The sequence below is a fragment of the Chinchilla lanigera genome, unplaced genomic scaffold, assembly GCF_000276665.1.
Source record: "Chinchilla lanigera isolate Chin_1 unplaced genomic scaffold, ChiLan1.0 scaffold00028, whole genome shotgun sequence".
Taxonomy (NCBI): domain Eukaryota; kingdom Metazoa; phylum Chordata; class Mammalia; order Rodentia; family Chinchillidae; genus Chinchilla; species Chinchilla lanigera.
This window is the reverse complement of record NW_004955429.1, coordinates 10,175,379-10,197,584: the sequence shown is the minus strand read 5'-3', so window position 1 is coordinate 10,197,584 and position 22,206 is coordinate 10,175,379. Positions and strand designations below refer to the sequence as shown.

The following is a 22,206-nucleotide window of genomic DNA, read 5'->3' as shown; positions in this document are numbered from 1 at the left end:
TTCACTTTCTCGTTTTCTCGAAGGAAGTCCATCAGTGGAACCTGGAAAAAGCTGCGTGTCCCTAAATCCTGGAAAAAATGCTAAATGGGAAAACCTGGAATGTGTTCAGAAACTGGGATATATTTGTAAAAAGGGCAACAATACTTTGAATTCTTTTATAATTCCCTCAGGTAAGTGATCTTTGTTCTGAAGTACACAAAATGGTAGAAGTTAAGGATAAATAAAATTAGAGATTAATTATAATTTGCATGAAATGACTCTAGAGGTTTTATAAATGTAATGATATGCTTACATGGTTTTTTGTTGGTTATTACTATTGGTTTCTAATTTTTCTGAGTATGCAACAGTGTTCTGGCATTGTAGAAAGCTTTGACATAGTAAGAATTTTTTCTTCCCATGGAAGGGTTATTTTTATTATCTTTATGGATCAATCAGGATTCTAGTGCTATTTACTGTATATTCTTACCCAGGAGCTGCCACAGAATGGAAAAACACCCCCAAAGAAGTAACACAATATTACTTATATAGGTTAGGCTCCAGGAAAATTCAGTAATGCTCTGTTATAGTTGTACAGAATATTAAACCACTGAGGCAAAAACAAATCAGTTTTCTCAAACTGATAAAAACAAACTTCATTTCTTCACCACTAACTAGCTGTTTTTGGATGGATTTTGAGTGTTTTACATAGGTTTTACTTACTTTTTTGGTTAGAAAACCTGAAGTAGAGCACTCTTCTTGACTTTTAGAATAAAATTCATTTCTTTTAAGTATGAATGATGCTGAGAGAAATTGAAAAAATACTAACTGAAGATAACACTTTTCTCCTACTTCTTACCTCCACCTACCTCTCCTTCTTGGAGACTTAGTTTCTGAGTGTGTATATGCCTATATAGTTATTCTAGGAATATGTGAGCAGATGTGTTTATAATTATTTTCATCTGTTTTATACAAATAGCAGTGCATTATCCATACAATGATTATACTTAATTTTTCCCTTAATAACAATTTTGTTCATCACTCTACAAGTTATATAAGTAGCTTCTGCATTCATTTTTATGGCTGGCTAATAGCCATTGCATGGAAGATTTTATCTACATATATATATAAATATATATTATAAAATATTGTGTATATTTGATTGGTTCTCAATGGGCTTTTAGTTTACTTCCAATTTTTGATCATTATAAACAGTTCTGAAGTAAATACTTTATATATATGTCATTTTATGCATGCCATAAATCCTGGAAGAGGATTTGCTGGATCAGAGAGTTATGTGTACAATTTTAATAGATACAGGTATGGCTGAGATCTCTAATGGAATGTATGAGAGTTCGTGGGCTTGCTTGTACTTTATAGACTCTTGGGAATGATTGGGTATAAGCCTCAAGGAGGCTCAACTATTTTTGTATTTCATTTCCTCTATTCCTCCTGTAGGAAGAGTAGTATAATTTTTCTTTCTTGGAAGGGTTTATACAGGTGCTGGTGAACCTATGGCACACACATTGTTTTTCTCTTAGGACAAAAGATGTTAATATATAAGTTATTTTTTCTAAACTAAAGCCACAGTACTTGGGTTTAATTGGTGGTGCTTGGGTAGTGTTGGTGCTTTGCAATAAATAAATGGGTTTTGGGTTGCAGTTTGGTTTGCTCTCACTGGTTTATACAATTCTCTTTCAAAGACTTGTAATTGCTGTTTTGGAGAAGAAGACAAATGTTTTATAGTTTCACTAATATGGGAAGAAGAGTTTTTCTTAAAAAAATTATTTGTTATTTTTATTAGTATATGTGTGAAGTACATAATGATTACATTCACCGTGGAGAGCCATATATATATATATGTATATGTGTATATATATATATGCAATACATATATATACACAATAGCTAAGACATATATACTAATATATATATATACACATATATATATACACACACAATAGCTAAGACATATATACTAGTTTCTATTAGTTCATTGAAAGGAACAGTTAGTATTTATATTGTTTGATCAATCTTACATACCTATATCTGGTAATCTGAGCAACTACTCAGATAGGTCTATCCTGCACCTGCTGTGTGACTGTTACTTGTGACTTCCTCCCATTTAGTTGCTGTGGTAAGGTGACCCCTGGAACCCTAAAGTGTAGTTGTTCTGCAGCTCAGTCTTGACCCCTTCCCAAAATTGCTTCGATTAAACATTCTCAACTATGGAGGGCACTGCCCTGGATTTTTCTCCAGCACTGACTGTCATGAAGAAAGAATTACTTTCGGAGTAAAACAACTCCATGCTATTTTTGCAGTTCACGATAGCTGTGGACCTTTCTTGGGGCTAGTCCTGCCGGCCTGGTCCTTTGTTTCTCCCCAGAGCTGTTGACCGCTCCAGGGCTTGCCTTGTGGTGCTGGGGTTAGTGTTTCAGACCACTCCTTTCTTTTTTCTGTGTTGTGCTCAGTTTTGCCATTTTCTCTGTACTTCCTGATTTTCTGGTAGCTCTTTCTTGATTCCTGGAAATGTACTTTTTTTCTTCAGAAAGTTGTTATTCTCCAGGTGTCTCAGTTCCACATCCTGGAAAGGCTGAATTTTGCTGCCAGCTTTTACCCTGACATTTTAATCTTCCAGGAGGATTAATTCTGTCTCATGACCTTATTGTTTAGCCCACTGGTTTTAGGTTTCTCATCTGTAAAATATCAGTAAGTTTTTTCTCTGCATAATCTCATTCAAATCATCAAACAGTGGGTAACTTCTTACTGGCCCGCTATTCCTCCCTTGTTTAACTTTCTAACCTTAACTTGACATTAGTTTTTGCATGTGTCTAGACTTTATGGATTAATTATTCTATCTCTACACTTTCTGAATTACGACTAGCATGTGCAAAATTATGTGTGTGGCTCGCATTATGGACAATGCTGCTCATGGGGAAGAAGTGATATTTTGTGGCTTCTCCAGGGAACTTCCCTTAATTTCACTTTAGTTGGCTGCTTCCAGGTTCTGAAGTATTTTTCAAGGTCATCTGCTGTGCATTTGGTGCCCTCAGGCTGACATTATTTTCAGTATCTTCCACAGCAAGAATAATATAACCCACCAGAGGGCTCCAGAGCTCTGCTAACACTTTTTCCCCAGTGCCGCTGAAAGTTTACAGAATCTAAATCTGCTCCGAGGGAATAGATTTTTAAAACATCCATTTTTCTATTATAATGGGGTAGCATTGTAGCACTGTGATAGGCCCCTTTCTTTTCTTTTCTTTCTTTTTCTTTGGTTCTTTTTTTTTCAGTAGCAGGAATCGAACTCCCAACCTAGCACTTGCCAGGCGGGTGCTGTGCCGCTGAGCTAAATTTCCAGCCCCAGGCCCCTTTCTTAAGTGACCACCGTGCACAGAATCTTAGGCTTACACAAAAAAGTTTCAGTCTTCACTTTTAAGAGAAAATAAGATCAAATCATCAAAACAATAACAAAGCAAGGTCCCTTAACTGAATGTTTATTAAAGCAACACACTTGAAAACATTAAGTATTAAGCTTAAGTATAATGCAGTCCATCTCTAAGCAAGGTAGGTTGTCAGACTGCTGTTTAAAATAGTATCTGTAAAATAGCAAAAATAAACTGAGGGACAACTTCAATTTTTTCCCTCCTGACACATATTGTACCTACTATGATGGGTTCAGGGGATTATACAGCTGAATAAAAAGATGTCCTCAAATATCTTTGCTGTCATTTGCCCCAGGTCATTACAATCAAACTTTTGCAATGTATAATCAAGGTTATGAAATCTGGCCATAACTATTTATAGCAATAATGAGGATTTTGACTAATAATTTGCTTAAATAATAATTGGTAGTATTTGTCATGTTCAAGCACATTTATTTCTGTTTTTTCCTAGTTACGAAGAACACAGTGGGGGTAGGTAGTTTAATGTTCATATGACAAGTGTTACTATTAGTTAAAATCTTTCATGCATGTGGATCTTTTGATTTGTGTGCTGGATCTTGTTTGAGGTCATGCAACTTGCAGCAAATTCCAGTTTTGTCTGAAAGGTTTCTCAATCTAAATTGCTGTCCCAGTCACAGTAGCACATGTCATCTTTGGAGAATAAGTCAATGGCAGTGAGTCAGTGCAAAGGTGTGGATGTTTGGCTCACGCTCCTCCTATGGCAAAGGTTTCCTAGTGGCCCCAGTACCCTCTGCTTCAATGCTGACCTTTCTCATGCCTGCCGTATGGGTATCACCCTTCCTCTGAAGAATGACAGGTTCTCTAACATCCATGGAATAAAAATACATTTAAATATTTTAGAGGATGTATTTGTATAAAATCTTTAAGGCTTTAAGCATATAAATAGATGCTTAGTACAGGGTTACTGAGGATAAGGTGTAGATAAAATTAGAACAGTCTACCACATTTAGTGTCGTCTTGTTGTATATAAAAATTTTTACCAAGAAACTTCCTGTTGATTTTATTTTAAAGTAAAAGATGGGTGCTTTTACTTTTTCAGTCTAGAGACAAATGAGATACAATATGTCCAGCTATCTTTTGTGAATATACATGCTGAAAAGGAGAAGCAAATGTTGCTTTTATTTGCTTATCTTTCTGAACTGCTTTATATATAAAATGGTGGAATATAGTTAAAATTTTAATCTAATTTTCTTTTTTAAATGTTTCTCAACCTTTTCTCCCTCTAGAAACTGATGTGCCTAGTACCTGTCCTACTCAGTGGTGGTCCTATGCAGGCCACTGTTACAAGATTCACAAAGAAGCAAAGAAAATCCAGAGAGATGCCCTGACTGCATGTCGGAAGGAGGGCGGGGACCTCGCCAGCATTCACACCATTGAGGAATTTGACTTTATCATCTCCCAGCTGGGATACGGTAAAAAACTCGAAACCGGAAATACTCTTGAATCTAGTCCCTTCTTCTCCCCAACTATCTCTGGAAAATTTAATCACAAATGTTAAGTCTCACACATTTTAATGAAAAATTAAATGAGCAGTCTAAATGTAACAACAAATGCAGTTCATGGCTGCAGGGTGAAGATTATGTAATAACTTAAAAATCCTCATCACAAAAAGATAATTCAACTTAGTTTTCTGTTAATATGTAATCAATTCATGGGTAGGTGTAAAATATTTTTCCGCATATTATCTAGATTCAGAGATATCTCCTCCAAACTTACCAAAATGTTTGTTTTTTTAAATTACTTGCATGTATGTGTGCATCTTTAAAAAATTAAGGTCCACATTTTATCTCCTAAGAAACATTTCTAAATCAACTGTCTCCCATTTTGGACTTTCTTTTCTCTAATAATCCAGCTCCTGCTGCTAGGGTGTTGAATTGGGAAAGAAATGGAAATTCTGTTTGTAATGGTTAGGTGTTGGCCTTTTGAAGTAATATAATAGAAAAGTAACACTGTAGGTATATAATTTTAAAAATACTTGGCTCAATCTTCTACATGCGGATATCGAATTTTGCATTTATTAAAGAGCCTATCTTTCCTTCAGGGTGTGGTTTTGGCCCCTTTGAGCAAAACAGTTAAACTTGTGATGCTACAGTAATGCATGCATACCTATGTGTGTAGAAGCACAATTTATAACAGGTAAATCTTGGAAATATGGCTTATATGCCTATCAACAGGTGAATGAATACACAAAATATGATATTTAAACACAGTGGAGCACTATTCTGTCACAAAGAAGAATAAACTTGAGGCATTTGTAGGAAAACGGTTGCACCTTGAGACCATAATATTAAGTGAAATAAGTCCGACACAAAGCTTCAATATCACATGGTTTCTTTTATAGGAGAAACCCAAAATACAGAGAACAAAATAAAAGAGACATAATAGGAAGTAGAGAAATCATTCTGAAGTGGAAAGGGGACCACGATGGAGGGAGGGGGAAGGAAGAAGATGAAAGGGGGATGGAAAAAAAAATGAAGGAAAAAAATGGAGGTAGAACCTTTGTAAATGAGAAGGGGACAGCGCTGGAAGAAGCAGGGAGGGGTAGGGAACAACCACAGCGAAAAGAATTTTGTCATATGTCCATGTACCAACTCCGCATGATACATGTAGTCATTATGTACTGAGAACATTTACTTTAAAAAAGAAATACTTGGAAAGCCTACTATCCAGAAAGAAAAGAGCAGATGGGTGACATGAATTGGGAATGCGCGTCCTGAGGAAGAGCAGGCTGGCGGGCACCGCAGCGATCACGGGCTGTCTGTGTTACTTGCTGATGGAATGATTACGGTTCCCATCTTCCCTGGTGCGGCTGCTGAATCGCTGCAGCTGTCCTGCATTTCCACCCGCAAAACAAGAGGAAATGGATGGCGGTCCTGGAGGAGCCAGCTTCCTGACAGAGGGCCTGAAAATTGATGGGGGCGGGGCGGGGGAGCATTAACACCGATGAGAAGAAAGCAGAGTAGTAGCAGAAAAATTTCACTTTGAAAGTCACCCCAAACACGGCTCCTCTTTGCACCTGTGTCCAAGGGACGCCGCCCTCCGCTGCGCACCCCAGTGAGTACAGCGTGGAGAAAACAGCCTGCTGCAGCCTATCACTTGCATTATTCTGGGTGTACCTAGCCTGGGAAATGCAGACTAAACAATAATGTGATCATAGTGGATGTATCTGAATAACAGTTACTTAGGGTAATCACGACACTTGCTATAGCTAGTCAAGCTTGTAAAGGAGTCCGTGGGAAAACATGTGAGTTGAGACGTAAAATACTAGAGTACAGACCTCACTCGCTTTCTATAATGTGACACAGCGCTAAGAGAACCATATATTTTATTGCTATAATTACCTTGGGGAGTTGGATGCTGAAGAGTAGTCTGAAATTCAGCCTGAAAATCTGTAAGTGAATCAGAAAACCTTCCATTGTAAAAAAGGATTTATGAAAACCAGTAATATATTTACAGTGTAATATTTATTATATTACAGTATTATAAGTACTTAATCTTGACAGAGGTAAAGAAGAGTTGTAAAATTAAGATTATTGCTTCTAGATCAAAAGCCTCTTTTAGCTGGTTTTATATTAATCACAGAAATATATTGCAAGTACTTGTATGTAAAGAGACTGTACGCAAAGCTATGTGTTTACCGACTAACACAACTTCCTGAACGCATTTGTGAAAATCAGTGTAAGAACTCGACACTCACTCATTAGGTAGTTTTTGTAGGATCAAGATTGTGCTTAGGAATTACAAACTCTGTAAGGGGAGAACAGTTTAGTGGAACAATATGTAGAATAGACTTTTAATGTTTTATTATTTTACACTGTTTTTCCATCCAAACCCTTGAGGGGCACATGAGGGCTCTCTGAAGCCTATATTTGCTGCTCAGAAGATCCCGATCTGCTAAGTCAAGTGAAAGGGAAGGGACTCCTCCTGGCAGTGTCACTCACGTTTCATGACACTGGAAACATCTGCTGGAACTGGCAGGAGGCCAGCCCAGGACTTCTCCAAAAGCAAAGTTGAGTGACAACTTTCAGGAGGAAGAAATTAAATGACTTAGAAAAACTCTGTGTAAGTGTGGTTTCTCTGCACTTCCTAACAAATATTATTTTCATGACCCTTAGAGGGAATCTCATTTTACCACTGAAAGATCATACATCAAACCTTCATGGTAGATTTCCTAGTCATGTGAATTAAGTAGATATTGAATTATATTTTCTTTAATTGTTAAATTTGGAAATGTTATTTTTCCAGTCCTGAGATCTGAGATTTTTCATCACTGTACTTTGTCTCATTTTTGTTGTGACATTTAGAATTTGTCAGAATTATTACTGCTTGTAAATAATAATGTTCTTCATAGAATTTTAAAACAAAATGATCACATTTTAGATTTTAATCTTGCTATTTGCACTTTGCTGGCATTTTACAATTTTTTGGTGAAAGTTACAGATTAATTTGTATCTGTTGACTAATAAATAAATGTCAAGTGTCAGAAGCTGATCTATCACCCTCCGTTTATTGTTCTTTCACTGTTTAGATCATTTTCAGCCCTAAGAGAGCAATCAAACTTTAAAGGAAACATTTGGAATATACTTGATAGCAACAGCCAGTAAAATTGAAGTGATTTTAAATTTGTTGATTTAAAGCACTCATAAGATCTAATAGTTGTCAAATCGGTTTCTATGTACAGGATATTGTACTTCCAACAATATGGGTGTGATTGGCATGATACACTTATTTGTAATAACCATAAAAATAAACCAGCCTCACAAGATAGCTGGTGATAGTACACTTGCCTCAATTTCATTTTTCCAAATCTCAGGAGATAATTTGTAATAGTGCAGTTAAAAAAACAAAGTCATGTTTATAATGCAAAAGAAAGCATTGCACAACGTAAAATTGGCAACACACAATGTAGAGGCCGTGAGCCTCCCGCACGTAGGTCAGCGGCACACCCACGGGGGAGAGGGTTAGCTCTGTGACAGTTACGGTGTCAAGGGAATGGAGCTATGTTCACAAAGAAGGGAGCCTTGCTCTCTGGATGCCCTGCTGACCTTGGAAAGCAGCCTTCGCATGTACCACGTCTGTGTTTCTTCTCCTGTTCAGAGCCCAGTGATGAGTTATGGATTGGTTTAAATGACATCAAGATTCAAATGTTCTTTGAGTGGAGCGATGGGACCCCCGTAACGTTCACCAAGTGGCTGCGTGGAGAACCCAGCCACGAGAACAACCGGCAGGAGGACTGTGTGGTGATGAAGGGCAAGGTGAGCTTCTACCCTGATGTCTGGTCCTAGGCACCCGGGAGGTCACCTTCTGTCCACCGTAGGGTGTCTGTTAGTCGAGATTGGTTTGACTTGAGGTAAATTGATGTAAAACGAAGAACTGAGTTTGAGTCAGCTCCTTTAAACTCTTTCAGCTGTCTAGCAGAATCAGAATATCCAGGGGACCATTTCAAAGACAGGAGACAGAAACATTTGATTGAAGAAAAGAATTAACCTATAACTATTACTCATATCATTCCTGTTTGGTTTTACCTTCACCTGGCTGCTCTGAAAAGACAGACTTAGGTAGATATGTTCCACACCTTGGAGTCTGTACTTGGAGAACTGTGTTTGATTTTTCAGGTTACTTGGAGGTGTTGCATAAACTGATTGCATCCATGCCCAATATGACTGTAGCGATGGATGCATATCATTGAATTATCTGTTGTTAATAGTGCACGTGCTGGTTAAGAAGCTAGGTTTTGCTTCCTGACTTTTGCTTTCATTTGTAAAGTGGGGCTAAGAATTTTACCCAGCTCATATGTGGGTGAAAGGATTAGATGGCTTAGTGCAAATACTGTACACAGCTCCCAATCCAAACTTACTGTAAAGTAAATATCAGCTATTTTTGTCATTGTTTTAATCATGATTGACTGAAAGCTAAAAAAGAAGAGTAGATGTTAAGGGTAGGTAGAAAAAACCAGAGAGTGTCGTTCTAGTAAGGAACTGAAAATGCACAGAGTTAAGAGGTGGGCAGGGTCATTCGTGTTCAAGACCCAGAACCAAGTATTATGTAAAGGATACTTATTGTGTGATTTTACTTCTATTAGGTAGTTACAGAAGTCAAATTCAGAGACTGAGTAGAATGTGGTGGCCCAGGGGCTGGAAAAACAAAAATAGAATCCAGTTGTTTAATAGGTAAAGAATTTCACTACACGATGAGGGAAAAGTTCTCTATGTAGTAATAGTTCACAACAATTTAATGTACATAGTGCAAGACTGTATATGTACATAGTTAAAATGGTAAATTGTATGCATATTTTACTCAAATTAAAAAAGAAGAATAAAGCAAAAGCAACAAGTATTATTTGGAGAAGGGAGCACCAAATTTGGAATTTACAAATGTTACCCTGATTGGAGGACTGACAGCTAGATTGTAGTCTTCCTCCTTTGAGTCATAATTACTAGAAAATGGCATCAAATTCAAACAAAAGCTAATTCTTTTTCCCTTGGCTTTCTGCAGGATGGGTTCTGGGCAGACAGGGCTTGTGAGCATCCACTTGGTTACATCTGCAAGATGAAATCCCAAACCCAAGCTCCAGGAACAGTGGAAGAGGAAACAGGCTGCCGGAAGGTGAGTACAGAATGTGCACGATGATTTCAGATCAGCAGATATTCATTGATGCAGTTTGCTGAATATGAGAAAGTGCCTTGTTGTTACCAGTGCTAGATTCTGTTTTTTGTTTTTTTTTTTTTTTTTGGTTTTTTTCCGGTACCGGAAATCAAACTCACGACCTAGCGCTTGCCTGGCGAGCTCAGTGCCGCTGAGCTAAATTCCCAGAATCCCCAGTGCTACATTCTTCCACTGTGCAAATGCTTCCTGGTTTACTATTTGGTGTTACTGTTCTCCTTAACTAAGCTTTCTCCGGGAATTCTCTGCAGCTAAGGTGGGAGGTACACATGGTCAGTAGTTCGTTTGGAATGTCATGAGAACGGGAAGAGAGAAAAAGGAGTAGAGGGACACGCTGAATGGAGCTTGGAGAGGTGATGAGACAAAGGCAGATCGTGGGGGAAGGGTGGGGTCCAGGTGTTAGTCGTCTACGATACTGTGGGTCATGAAGACTATTCCCAGTACATAAACCAAGTGCTGATAGCAAAGTATCCCTGGATAATTTTCCCATTTGTAGTGTTTTTAATGAGCTTTCCTCTAGAGGAGAATCTCCTCAGTAAATCAGTGCAAGAGGAAGCAGTAGACTGGACTCCACCTGGTGCAGTCTTATGAGTCTGTCGTGCTGTAGCCTTCCCAGTGACGGTTGGTAACACCTTCTTGTGTGTCTTGCAGTTCTTGGAGGATTAAGCAAATTGTCTGTGAAATAATTTTGAAAAGAGTAAAGAAACTACAAAAATAATCTTGCAGGTTTATGGTTATTATTTTCCTGTTTGATTGCTGAGTTGCTCATCTTCCTCTTTTGTCCTTTCTCACTTCTCTTGAATAAAAGTGAAGTGGAAACTAATTGTCTTCCCAAGAGTGTTAGGCTGTGGTCACACCACTTTATCACAAACACCATGAGGCTATGAATTTGTGAAAAAGAATTTGGTACGGTCCAAAAAAGCCATAAAGAAAAAGTAGAGCCGAGAAAAGAAAATCAGAAAATGTTGGCAATGTAAAGTTGCTTAGTGATGGTCAAAATTGTTTAGCCAACTTTTGCTTCTGAAAACTTCAGCCTAGAGAAACTACATAATATTCTTAAGAGTTAAAAACAGGTGATACTGGAACCCATGTCCCCTGTACTCGGGCCAGAACATGATGTTTCACTACCAGCACACTTACATATTCTTTGCCTTGTCATATACGTGAATGAGGGATTGTACATTGTTGCTCTTTTCTAAAATAATAAACATATTCCTTTTACATAGTCTAATTTGTCTATTTTTCCATGGTCACATATTACTAACCTCTGATAATAATCCAGTGTAGCCATTAGGATACTAATAAGAACAATAACAGCAACCATTGTCAAATTCAGTTATTATCATGTTCTCATAAACGTACAGAAGAATTGATAATCCTAATTAGAAAGAAGAGGAACTCAGAGCTCAATGAGATTATATAATTTGGCCAATTTAAATGTACCTGCTATAGACACTATCTTTCTCCAAGAACTAGGAAGACAGGAAAAAAATCTACTTAGAAGCAAAGCAAGATAACAGGGCACACATTTTGTCTGAGCATGTGTGGTGTAGCGTATTTTTCAAAATTCAGAATCACAGGCCTGTTATCATTACAGATCTGGGATTCAACTTTCTAGTCCATGCTACCAGACTAGGATACATTAAAACACTGGTGGCAGACCTATAGCACGTGTGCTGCAGCCGACACTTTGATATCATTTCAAGCTCTAAAAGGTTTGCCAGGACTGCTCTACACCAATAAATTAACATAGAGTGATCTGAGTCACTAAAGTTCGAATGTCCCTGGCAGATGCAAATATAAATCCTTGTTATGAAAGAAGGGATTAATGGATGTGACATTGAAAAAATGTGTTGCTAAAATGCTTACAGAAAGAAAAGATGGAATTGAAACTATGGATTAGTCACTGAGTTTTACTTGACATTTTTATTATGCCACAATCCAAAATATTTTTATTTCCACTAGAATTACTTTCACTCATTTTTTTCAGAGAGAGTGAGAGAGAGAAAGCGAAAAAGAGAGAGAAAGAGAGAGAGTTGGTAGTGGTAAGGGTTTTGGTGGTAGAATTTTATCTCTTTTCCAAATGTTTGACGGATGTGATTGATTTTGACAATTGTGATCATATCAAGATTTCCTTGGGGTTATTTGTTGAAATTTTCTTTATGGTCTCATTCATAGTTTCTGTGATTATTCCATGGGTGAATCAGTAGGATTTCCTTTGATCATTGGATCCCAGAGGGCTATCTATATTGATTAGGTAGAATTTATTAGCTACTTTATCTGGATCGTCTACATTTATAATATTTTTGCCTACTTGACAAAATATTTGGGTTGTAATTCTGGCAATTTTTAATTAATATACTTTGGAGACTGTATTGGTTTATCTTCCTGAAGAATGAATCCTTTAATTCTCATGTAATTACTTAATTCCTAACTGCTTTTTTAGCATTAAGGTTGATTTTATTTAATATTAATGTTTGCATATAATTAACATTTACAAATGTTTCATACATATACATATCTATATCTATCTATCATTCTTACTTTAATCTAATTTGAGGAACTAATTGGTGAACAGAAGAGTTTAGGTTTGTTGTGTTTTCTGATGTATTTAGATTCATTTCCATCATCTTATTTGTATTTTATTTTATCCCGCTTTGCTTTCTATTTTTTCTTTTTGTGCATTCTGTTGGATGAGTGATCTTTATTCCCCTTTCCTCCTGTAGAGATTTGGAAATTATACTTTCTACTTCTATTTTTAAATAATTAATCTCGCATTTTCCTGACTGGATAAAATTAAATCTATATCTTCTGCCTGAATAAAATGAACATGATTATTCCATTTACATAGTGTAAACTTTAAGTTTTGCAGTAATGTTAAACTCAAGAGAAGTTGGAAAAATAGTAGAGTTCTATTGTATCATCCGTCCAACTTCCTTGATTGGTAAGAGTTTATCTGACTATCTAAATTGCCAAGTAATTAACATTGGCATGATGCTGTTAATTATTTATATTATTCTTGTTCCATTCTCTAACCCCCCACACCCGTAAATAGTTATCATTGTTGTATACACAGGCAATTAGACCTGCATTTACTAAAAGAAAATGGTTTATCGATTGAAGGTATTTATCAATTTCTTTAGTCAAATTAGACTTCTTAGACCTCTCATTCTTCCTGACTTAAAATTCCTTCTTTCCAGAGTCAGTCCTTTAATTCTCTCGCTGAAAAGCCAGTAGCAGAAAACTGTCTGGAGATGTTTTAAGTTCCTTTTTACCCCAATTAATAGTTTAACTGCATCAGGTTAGCAATCTAGATTGACAGCTCTTTTCTGACAACAAGTTGTATGTTAGTTCATTTTCTCCTGGCCCTTGTATTTGTCATTGGAGTTTTTATTATTATACCAGTTCTTCTCCTTCCTTTAGAGGAATATTCTATCTTTTCTCTATGATTAATTTTAAGATTTCATTGTCTTTAGCATTCTGTGTGCTTACTACAACATATTTAGATGAGGAATTATTTTGTGTTGTTTTTTTGTTTTGTTTTGTTTTTTTGTTTTTTTGTTTTTGTTTTTCTCTGGTACCAGGAACCGAACTCACGACCTTGCGCTTGCCAGGCAGGCGCTTTGCCACTGAGCTAAATCCCCAGCCTGATGAGGAATTATTTTGGCTTTTCCCATTGTTACTCAGTGTAATTCTTCATATCTTTCAGTTCTTGAAAATTCTCGCTTGTTAATTTTGTTCACTTCTCTGAAACTTAGCCCAGTGTTCAACCTCAATGTTCCTTAATCTCTTTTTATTTTTTCATCTCTCTTTGTGCTATAGTCATCCTATTTAATAATTCTTTTTGAAACCCTACTATATGTAATCTGACCACTGGGTTTTAAAAAACATTATCACTATATATGCTTCTAGAACTTCTCTTTATTGGTTCAAATCTTCTGGTTCTTTGTGTGTAGTATTTTGAACTTTTGTTATTGGTTCTATATCTTTTGCCACTAAATTGCCTCAAACACGCTCGTTTTTAGACTCTCTTTTCAGATTGTGCTATTATATGATGTTGTAGACTCCCTTGCACTGGGACATTTTCTTATGTGGTTGGTCATTTTTGATTGTGAGTTAGTGCCCGTGTTCATCTCCACTGCTATCCCCTTGACCTGGTTTGTGGAAATATTTCTCTACCTAAGAGATTCCCCTTTTGTAGAACAAATACTACTCTAATTTTTGGGTCATGGATTTTCATACAGTGTGCAGAGTGTAAAGTCAGAAGTGGCACTTACTTGTGGCACAGATATGGCATTTATTTCCAAGCAGAACTTTTTTTTCTGGTACTGAACCCCAGGATGATGACAAAACTCTATCATCTTTGGGTTCTCTGACTAGAAGTTATAGTTCTCCTTCCAAGGAAGCTTTGCCCTTAGTGGTGTCCTCTTCATACAAGGACCTTGGTTTCAACTCCCTGTCCTGGTTGGGTTAAAGACCGAATATTGCTGCCTTCTTCTCCTTCTCCTCCTCCTTCTCCTTCTTCGTCTTCTTCTTTCTCTTCCTCTCCTTCTCCTCCTTCTTGTTCTTCCCTTCCTCTTCCTACTCCCACTCCTCTCCCTCCTCCTGCCCTCTTCCCTTTCCTCCCTCTCCCGCCTCCTTCCCCCTTTCCCCCCTCTTCTTATTTATTTATTTAAAATTTTGTGGGTGTTTTGAGACAGGGTCTTGCCATGTAGTCAAGGCTGGCTTTGAGCTTACTTATGTAGCGCAGGGTGTCCTTGAACTTGTGGTGAGCCTCCTGCCTCAGCCTCCTGAGTTCTGGTATTATAGGCATGTGCCACCACACCTGGCTCAAATATTATATTCTATATGGACAAATATACTTCGACCCTATTGGGCCTTAATCTAGATTTGATACACTCAAGACACAGGCAAGAACAGCTTGTGCATTTTTCATTCAGCTTTTAGTGTTCTACTTATTTTTGATCCCCGGAGAGTTCCCCTTGTTCCTCTCAAATTCTAGCATGGATTTCTTTATTTTATTGTCAGGTTTTCATCCAGTCTTTCTGAGTATTTGAAGTACAGTATAGGAGTGGAACCATGTCAAACCATGCTGCCTGAGATGTGATGGGTGTTCTCCTATGGCCAGATAATATAGCTTTATGTTTTCTACGCTTTTCTTGGCTTAAATAGGTAGTCAGGCTTGCTACGCCCCAGATTATTTTCTGGGGATCTCTATTCTTAATTGAAATCTTTGCTGTTCCTTCCTTCCCTTCAGTAACTCAACACTTCACAAATCGCCCTCCTTGGAACATGCATCTGAGCTGAAGAGAATGACTTCCTTTGCCTTCAGCTTGGTTTTATAATTTGTCATGCGAGGAACCATATACTGCTGTTTTCTTTGTTCATCTATAAAACGTTCATTTCAAACCCTTCAGATTTTGGTCCTTTAGATTTTTCTGTTGTTTAATCAGTTTGTGTCATGATCATTAAATAATATTTTCTAATAAATATGCATGATAACTTGCTTATTTCTCTATTGCTTGATGACATTAACAGGGCTGGAAAAGACATGGCTTTTACTGCTATTTGATTGGAAACACACTGTCCACATTTTCAGAAGCAAACCAAACATGCATAAATGAAAAGGCTTATTTAACAACTGTTGAAGACAGGTATGTAACTATTTCAATTTCATTTTCAACTGTCTGAAATAGTGAAAAGTTTTCAGAAAACTCTAAGCATCAGAATCCTCACAATTTCAGAGCAAATTAGCTGTGGTCTGAGATATGGTTTACAAAAGGCAGAAAAATCAAAACTAGTATTCTTATTTAAATGTTTCACTGCAACCATTATAAAATATTTTGCTACTTTTAGTACTACACAGTGATATTCAGAACAGTTCACTAATAATCCACTGAATGTAGTTTATAGATTAATTTTTTCCAGTATATACATCAACATTGTATAGCAGATAAATTCTACAGCTCAAAATCCCACGGTCTGTCTTCCACCATGAAGAGGCCAAGAAGAACGAACCTGGGGTTTCAGAAGGAAAGACTGACTCAAACCCAGTGTCTCCCAACACCCACCCACAGCACCGCTCACCTGTGACCTTCCAAGGTGTGGGGCTTTCTCACCACCAGCCAGCAAACAGTTCTGTTGTGGACACCAGCTGGGCATCCCCTGATCCAGTTCACTTCTGGCACTGTCTTTCTGGAGAGGGAGTTAGCTTGAGGGCTTGGTCCTCAGGTCTGTCCTCACTCATCCCTTTGGATACCAGCCTCGAGCCCCGGGTTCTTCTGCTTCTGACAGGCTCTAGAGAGGAGTTCCCAGGCCCTCTTTTTGGGTTCAGCTAACTTGCTTGAGGAGCACAGAGAAGTGAGGGAAACATTGCATTTGCTGGTTTCTTGTAAAGGATACGGATGAGATGCACAGAGTGAGGTGTGGGAGAAGGGGTGTGGGCCCCATGCCTTCTCTGGTTGGACAGACCCACAGGTACCTCATGTGTTCAGCTGTCTGGGAACTCTCTGAACCTATCCTTTTGGTTTATTGTGGATAAAACATTGCTTGGGCAAGATCTCTAACAGCTTGGGTGGGGAAACCTTGCAAGGCCTGTCAGTTGAGATTCTTCTTGGCCTTTCTGTGCTGTCCTCTTTCCTCTGAAGCATGGGGAAGGACCCTTCTGCCCTGAGGAGGTGGGGTCTTAGGACCTACTTACTATCAGACAAGGTAGGTCAGAGTTATACCTGGAGATATATAACTATAGCTATAGCTATAGATATAGATAGATATATATCACACTAAATCATTTATTCATTCTTTCCATCCTTCCACTTATGTTTTTGCTTTGCTTGATTAATATACTGATAGGTTTATAAAATCAAATGGACATAGAAAATTTTAGGTGATTTTGACTTCAAAGGTCCCATCCATGTTTGGAATTATTTATTCATTCTTCACCTACTCTTTGCAAAGCCTTGGATAAGACAGGGAAGAAACTTAGAAGAAGCTTGAAAAAGTCCATTAGAAGAAGGAAACGGTTGTTGAGTGTCAGTATAATAAATTATATTCATTGGCATTTCAAGGCAGGCCCAATAAAAATCTAGAAGACTGACTTTAAAAATCCTTTGACAAAAATGAGCATCATATAACATTTGTCTTGTGCAGTCTTTATGAAAGAACTGTTCTAACCTTACATTATTTTCATAGCATGTACATAATACAAGGCCCGCATCTAAATATCATAATGTAGATACTTTTTAGTTTATAACAAGGGAGGTAAACTGCTGATGGGGAAATTTTCTGGCCTATGCTATAATTGGTCTATTGGAGAACAATGTATAAGATTTCACTATATTTTATATTTATTTTTCTTTATGTGTTTTCTATGATATTTGTATTGCGGAGCTCACTAATTCTGTTGTCAGATTTAATTTTCAGACTTTTGAGAAAAGTAATTGTATTTGGATCTATTGGCTGTTTGTTCACTCTGTTTAGGGTATCAAATCATTTAGACTATGGTCAAATAAATGCTCTGGTATTGCTAGGTCTCTTCACCTTCCTTTTCCGCCCCGGTTATCTTGCTAGTTGAACTGTACTGTTACCACTTTACATCAGTTTATATAAGTTAAACAGATGAGAATCCAAAGAGAGAATAGGTGTTAGAATTCCTTCTTCTGCTCCCAGCTCTCTCTAGAAATTGGATCTGCTTTTGTACAGTTTTTGGTTTCATGGCAGAGATATGAAATTTAGGGGAGGAAATCGATTAGATTATTCCATTTGTAATATCCTTGATAGTGTTATTGTCTCCCTTGCTGAATTAAGAATCCAGTAGAACATTTAGTTTATTTGAAAAGTGGACTGAGTTTTTAAACAATTTCTTTAAATTGCTGTTTTCAAAATTATGCTGTGCTTTCAAAAATTCTTTTTGATTTTGAGGCAGAGCACAGAGGGTGAAGGAGCTAAAAAGAAATAATCTGAGTATTTTAAATCATTTTATTTGCCCAGGTATATGACATTTTCCCCTTGTAAACTCATTTCTTTAGTGAAAATTATTAAAATTGAAATGACATATGAATATAATGCATTGGATCACCAACTAAATCATAGCACATAGAACTGAGATAGTTTTCAGGTTGATCATGGAAAATTTACATATAAATGTTTCTAAAGACTAGTTGAATGTTAATTTTTATTTTAAAGATATGAACAAGCATTCCTGACTAGTTTGGTTGGATTGAGGCCTGAAAAATATTTTTGGACAGGACTTTCAGATATACAAGTCAAAGGCACCTTTCAATGGACAGTGCAAGAGGAGGTCCAGTTCACACACTGGAATGCAGATATGCCAGGTACGTGCAGGGCTGGGCCCAAGGGCTGTGTTCACCCTGCCCACCCATTCAGCAAGGGCAATTACCCACCGATGTACCTTTCCAAAGCATTGTGCAACCAATTAAGCTATGCAAGTTCGTTGCGCTTTCAGAAACTTTTTATATTTCTATTTTTTTCCTTTCCGTTATTTTTGAATCAAATCCCAATGAGTTTGCAGTGTTCTAAGGGAAAAAAAGGAAGAGAAAATTGCTAGTTATTTGCTTCTGGTCTACTTGAAAAACATTTATAAAATCCTAAGTGGTCACATATATTATTCCAAAAGGTCATCTTGTTCCTGAAAACTTAAAACTATGTGAAATGGATAGAAAGCTTTTCAGTGCCACCGTGAGGGGCAGGGTAAAGGCAGTGCTTGTGTGGAATTTGTTATTCTGATTATCTTGAATGTAGCACTGCGTTTAACCCTCTACAAGCCTTGGGTTTTATTCTGTCCTTGTAAGAACCCTGGAAGGCAGGTTTAAATATCTTCATTTAAAAGATGTAGAAATTTGGAATCTAAAAAATTATGTGATTAATTTTTCTGAGCATGGTTTAGACTAAACTAGGTAGTTACCAAACTCGTGCTGTTTGTATTTGCATCAACCATCCAGCTATCAATTTTGACTTGTCTGCCATGATTAGAGGCTATAAGCAATTTCTGAAATAGAGTCTGAAAAATTGTCTTCTTTTTACAATGGCATATACATCACTCAATATGATAACATCCAGAGAATTCAATATTCTTCGTAGGAAATTATTTCATTGTACCTGGGTCAAAAGCTAAAAAAGGAATAATAGCCCACGAGTAGGAATTTACAATTTCGCCTAATATTTCCTCATCTCTAGGAGTTATTTTCATTTGTATTCTCAGCTTTCAGTAAGTGAAATATATCAATAACCTGAACAGTGTGATTCTTGTTTAATTATTAAATTATTAAATGTTATCAAAAATACTAAAATTTTAGATAATTTTTAAAATAACTGAGTACCATATTAAGAACTGAACGCATACCTTAAAAAAATCTGATAATTCTCATTCTCTAGCTTTACTTTGCCTCTGTTGCTGATTCAGCAGTTGGATTCTGAGAGATGAATCCTGGAATGTCCTTAGGGAACAAAAAAAATATATCAAACTGGAGCACAAGGAGGAAGGGAGGAAGGCAGGCAGGAAGGAAGAAGGAAATTCCATTAAATCACTATTTTTACCATTATGACTGATTTGATCATCATACTAAAAATACTGTCTCTTAAATGCGTATGTGTGGGACACTCTGCCAGATGTTAGAAATACAAAATGTTATTCTAAAAAATCCCTAACTTGATATCATAATTCAGTTTGGGGTGTACACCACACAAACAAAAGCCACGCATGGTTTGAAAAGCACACACCACCTGCAGCAGTGCAGTAGCTTCTTGTAGTTTTCTCGTTGTGCGCAGATGTTAGCACACACTGTCTTACTCAGCTTTGAGCTATCTCCTGTGAGCATGGTAGGCCTTCAGCATCTTAGTCACTTTCTCATTGCTGGGACAAAAATCCCTGATACCCCCAACGCAAAGGAGAAGAGGTTATTTTGGCTCATTTTTTGCAGACCATAGTTGGCTGGCTCCAAGGCAGAAGGCGCGTGGTAGAAGGGTCTGGTGGAAGAAAATGCCCACAGCATGGTGGCCAGAAAGCAGCAAGAGAAAGGAGGACGCGAGAGGGAGATATACCCTCCTGTGTCACACCCCCACGGACGGTCCTCCAACCAGGTCCCAGCTCCTGACAGCACAGTCAGCAGCTGAACTCATTAGTAGATGAGCTCACTGATGCGCATAGCACCCCCACGACCCGATTACCTTCCAAAAGCCTCACGTTTGAGGGCACAGGCTTTGGGGCATGTTCTCTATGTGAACCATAACCCTTAGCGAGCACCTGTTGAGTGAATTCTACTTTGTGTGTTTAACGTTTAATGCAGGGCGAAAGGCAGGTTGTGTCGCCATGAAGACTGGGATTGCAGGGGGATTATGGGATGTTCTGAAATGTGATCAAAAGGCAAAATTTGTTTGCAAGCACTGGGCAGAAGGAGTAACTCGCCCACCGGAGCCCACAACAACCCCTGAACCCAAATGCCCAGAGGATTGGGGCACCACCACAAAAACAAGCTCGTGTTTCAAGGTAAGTGTCAATTACTGAGCTAATGAAGAATCTGATTACCTATCATCCCTAAGAATCACCTAAGGAATTAAAAACAAGCAAAACCAGCACACACTGTTCTGTGGACTCCCGCCGGAGAGATTGTATACTGGCCTTCTTGGTCTGGAGAGTGCCTGGACACCAGTTGTTTTCAAGGGTTCCTTGGTGGGATTCTAAGGACCCGTTGCATTTAGAAGAACAAAAATAATGAACAAGAAACTGCAGCTCACAGTCTTCCTCGCCTGGACTGTCATCGTCACCTCCTCCCTCTTTCTCTCCTTTTTCCCAGAGCTTCTATTTCTATTCTGAGCTCCTAAGTCTTTCCATCTTCATGAAGAATTTTGCTCTCCCTTATGCTATCTTATTGCATCTCATTTTTGTGCTGCTTTTGGAACCCAAGATTGTAACTCACATAACTGATTAACAATCTACAAAGCCACATAGGTTTTCTAGAACAAATGCACCATTTTTCTAATTTAACCACCAGTGATCATGATGATGGGAGATAAAGGCATTGACAGGTTAGAGATACATGGCCTCTCAATGCCCCTGAAGTGACAATTCAATATTCTATTATTTTCTGTATTTTTAGGTTGGGCTATGAATTTCTTCTTTATGCAATCAAGTTCACCAAAATAAACAAACAGCCTAACAAAAATAGAAGCAAAAGCAGAAGCAAACAAAAACTCCAATGCATTAAGGATTTGGGTCTTGTTTCTCTGTCTTATACGTCATGTCTTCCCTAAAAAAGATTTAGCTGAATACAGAAATGTATATAGTGATTACTGGTACTGTTCTGCTCTCAGGATCTCTTCTACTCCATCTCTTTGGACAGCATACGGCCATGCCACACCTTTTGAGATAGTTTATCAAGACCAATGAAGAGCCTTCATGAGGGCTGAGGGATGTAGCTCTGTGGTAGAGCACTTGCTGGCCTGTTCAAGGCTCTGACTTCAATCCCCAGCTGTGAGGGTCAGAAAAATAAGAAGGAAAGAAATTGTTTCAGATTGAAGTTGTATAGTCTTTTCTAACTGAAGAAGGTTATATTTAGTTGATGTGGTCCAATTAGAGTTAAAAGCATAATTTATGCAGGAGGGAATATATTGGGCTAAGAAATAAAGGATTTTGTAAGTAGAGTATCAGAAAACTAACACAAAGCAAGTCAGGTATTTTTACCAGTACCTCTGGAAATCTTGCATCACTGAACAAAAACCAGATTCATCTTATATGTACTCCTTCCCCACAGGGTGGTAGGCTAGGGAAGTTTATCACAGTTATTTGAGAGGAGAAGCAGAGATATCTACAGCTTGAAAGTCACCTGGTGATTCCACTGTAGACAGTATTCAGGTGGATGTTCAACAGAACAACATACATGTTTCCTTGGAAGCTACATGGTTTCAGAGGTTGCTTGGGTAGCATTGGTTTGAAAACATGCCGGCTGTGTTTATAAATATCAAGATGTTCAAAATTAACAAAATTCAGCTGGAAATAAATTTACTTAAGGAAACAAAATCTCATATCAAAATCTAGTGCCTTGAAGTACTTATAGGAGTCTTGGGAGCTACTGATATGCAAACTTGC

General features: G+C 37.7%; 1 protein-coding gene across 1 annotated transcript in view; it reads left to right on the top strand.

The window, feature by feature from the left end:
* The window catches only part of Mrc1 (mannose receptor, C type 1), a 93,144-nt gene that overhangs the window by 34,957 nt on the left and 35,981 nt on the right, over nt 1-22,206 (top strand). The window contains exons 6-12 of the mRNA XM_005386959.2: nt 24-170; nt 4,667-4,852; nt 8,538-8,695; nt 9,936-10,046; nt 15,642-15,757; nt 18,288-18,436; nt 20,408-20,607. Of these exons, the coding sequence (XP_005387016.1) occupies nt 24-170; nt 4,667-4,852; nt 8,538-8,695; nt 9,936-10,046; nt 15,642-15,757; nt 18,288-18,436; nt 20,408-20,607 (1,067 nt within the window). The remainder of the gene's footprint in view (nt 1-23; nt 171-4,666; nt 4,853-8,537; nt 8,696-9,935; nt 10,047-15,641; nt 15,758-18,287; nt 18,437-20,407; nt 20,608-22,206) is intronic.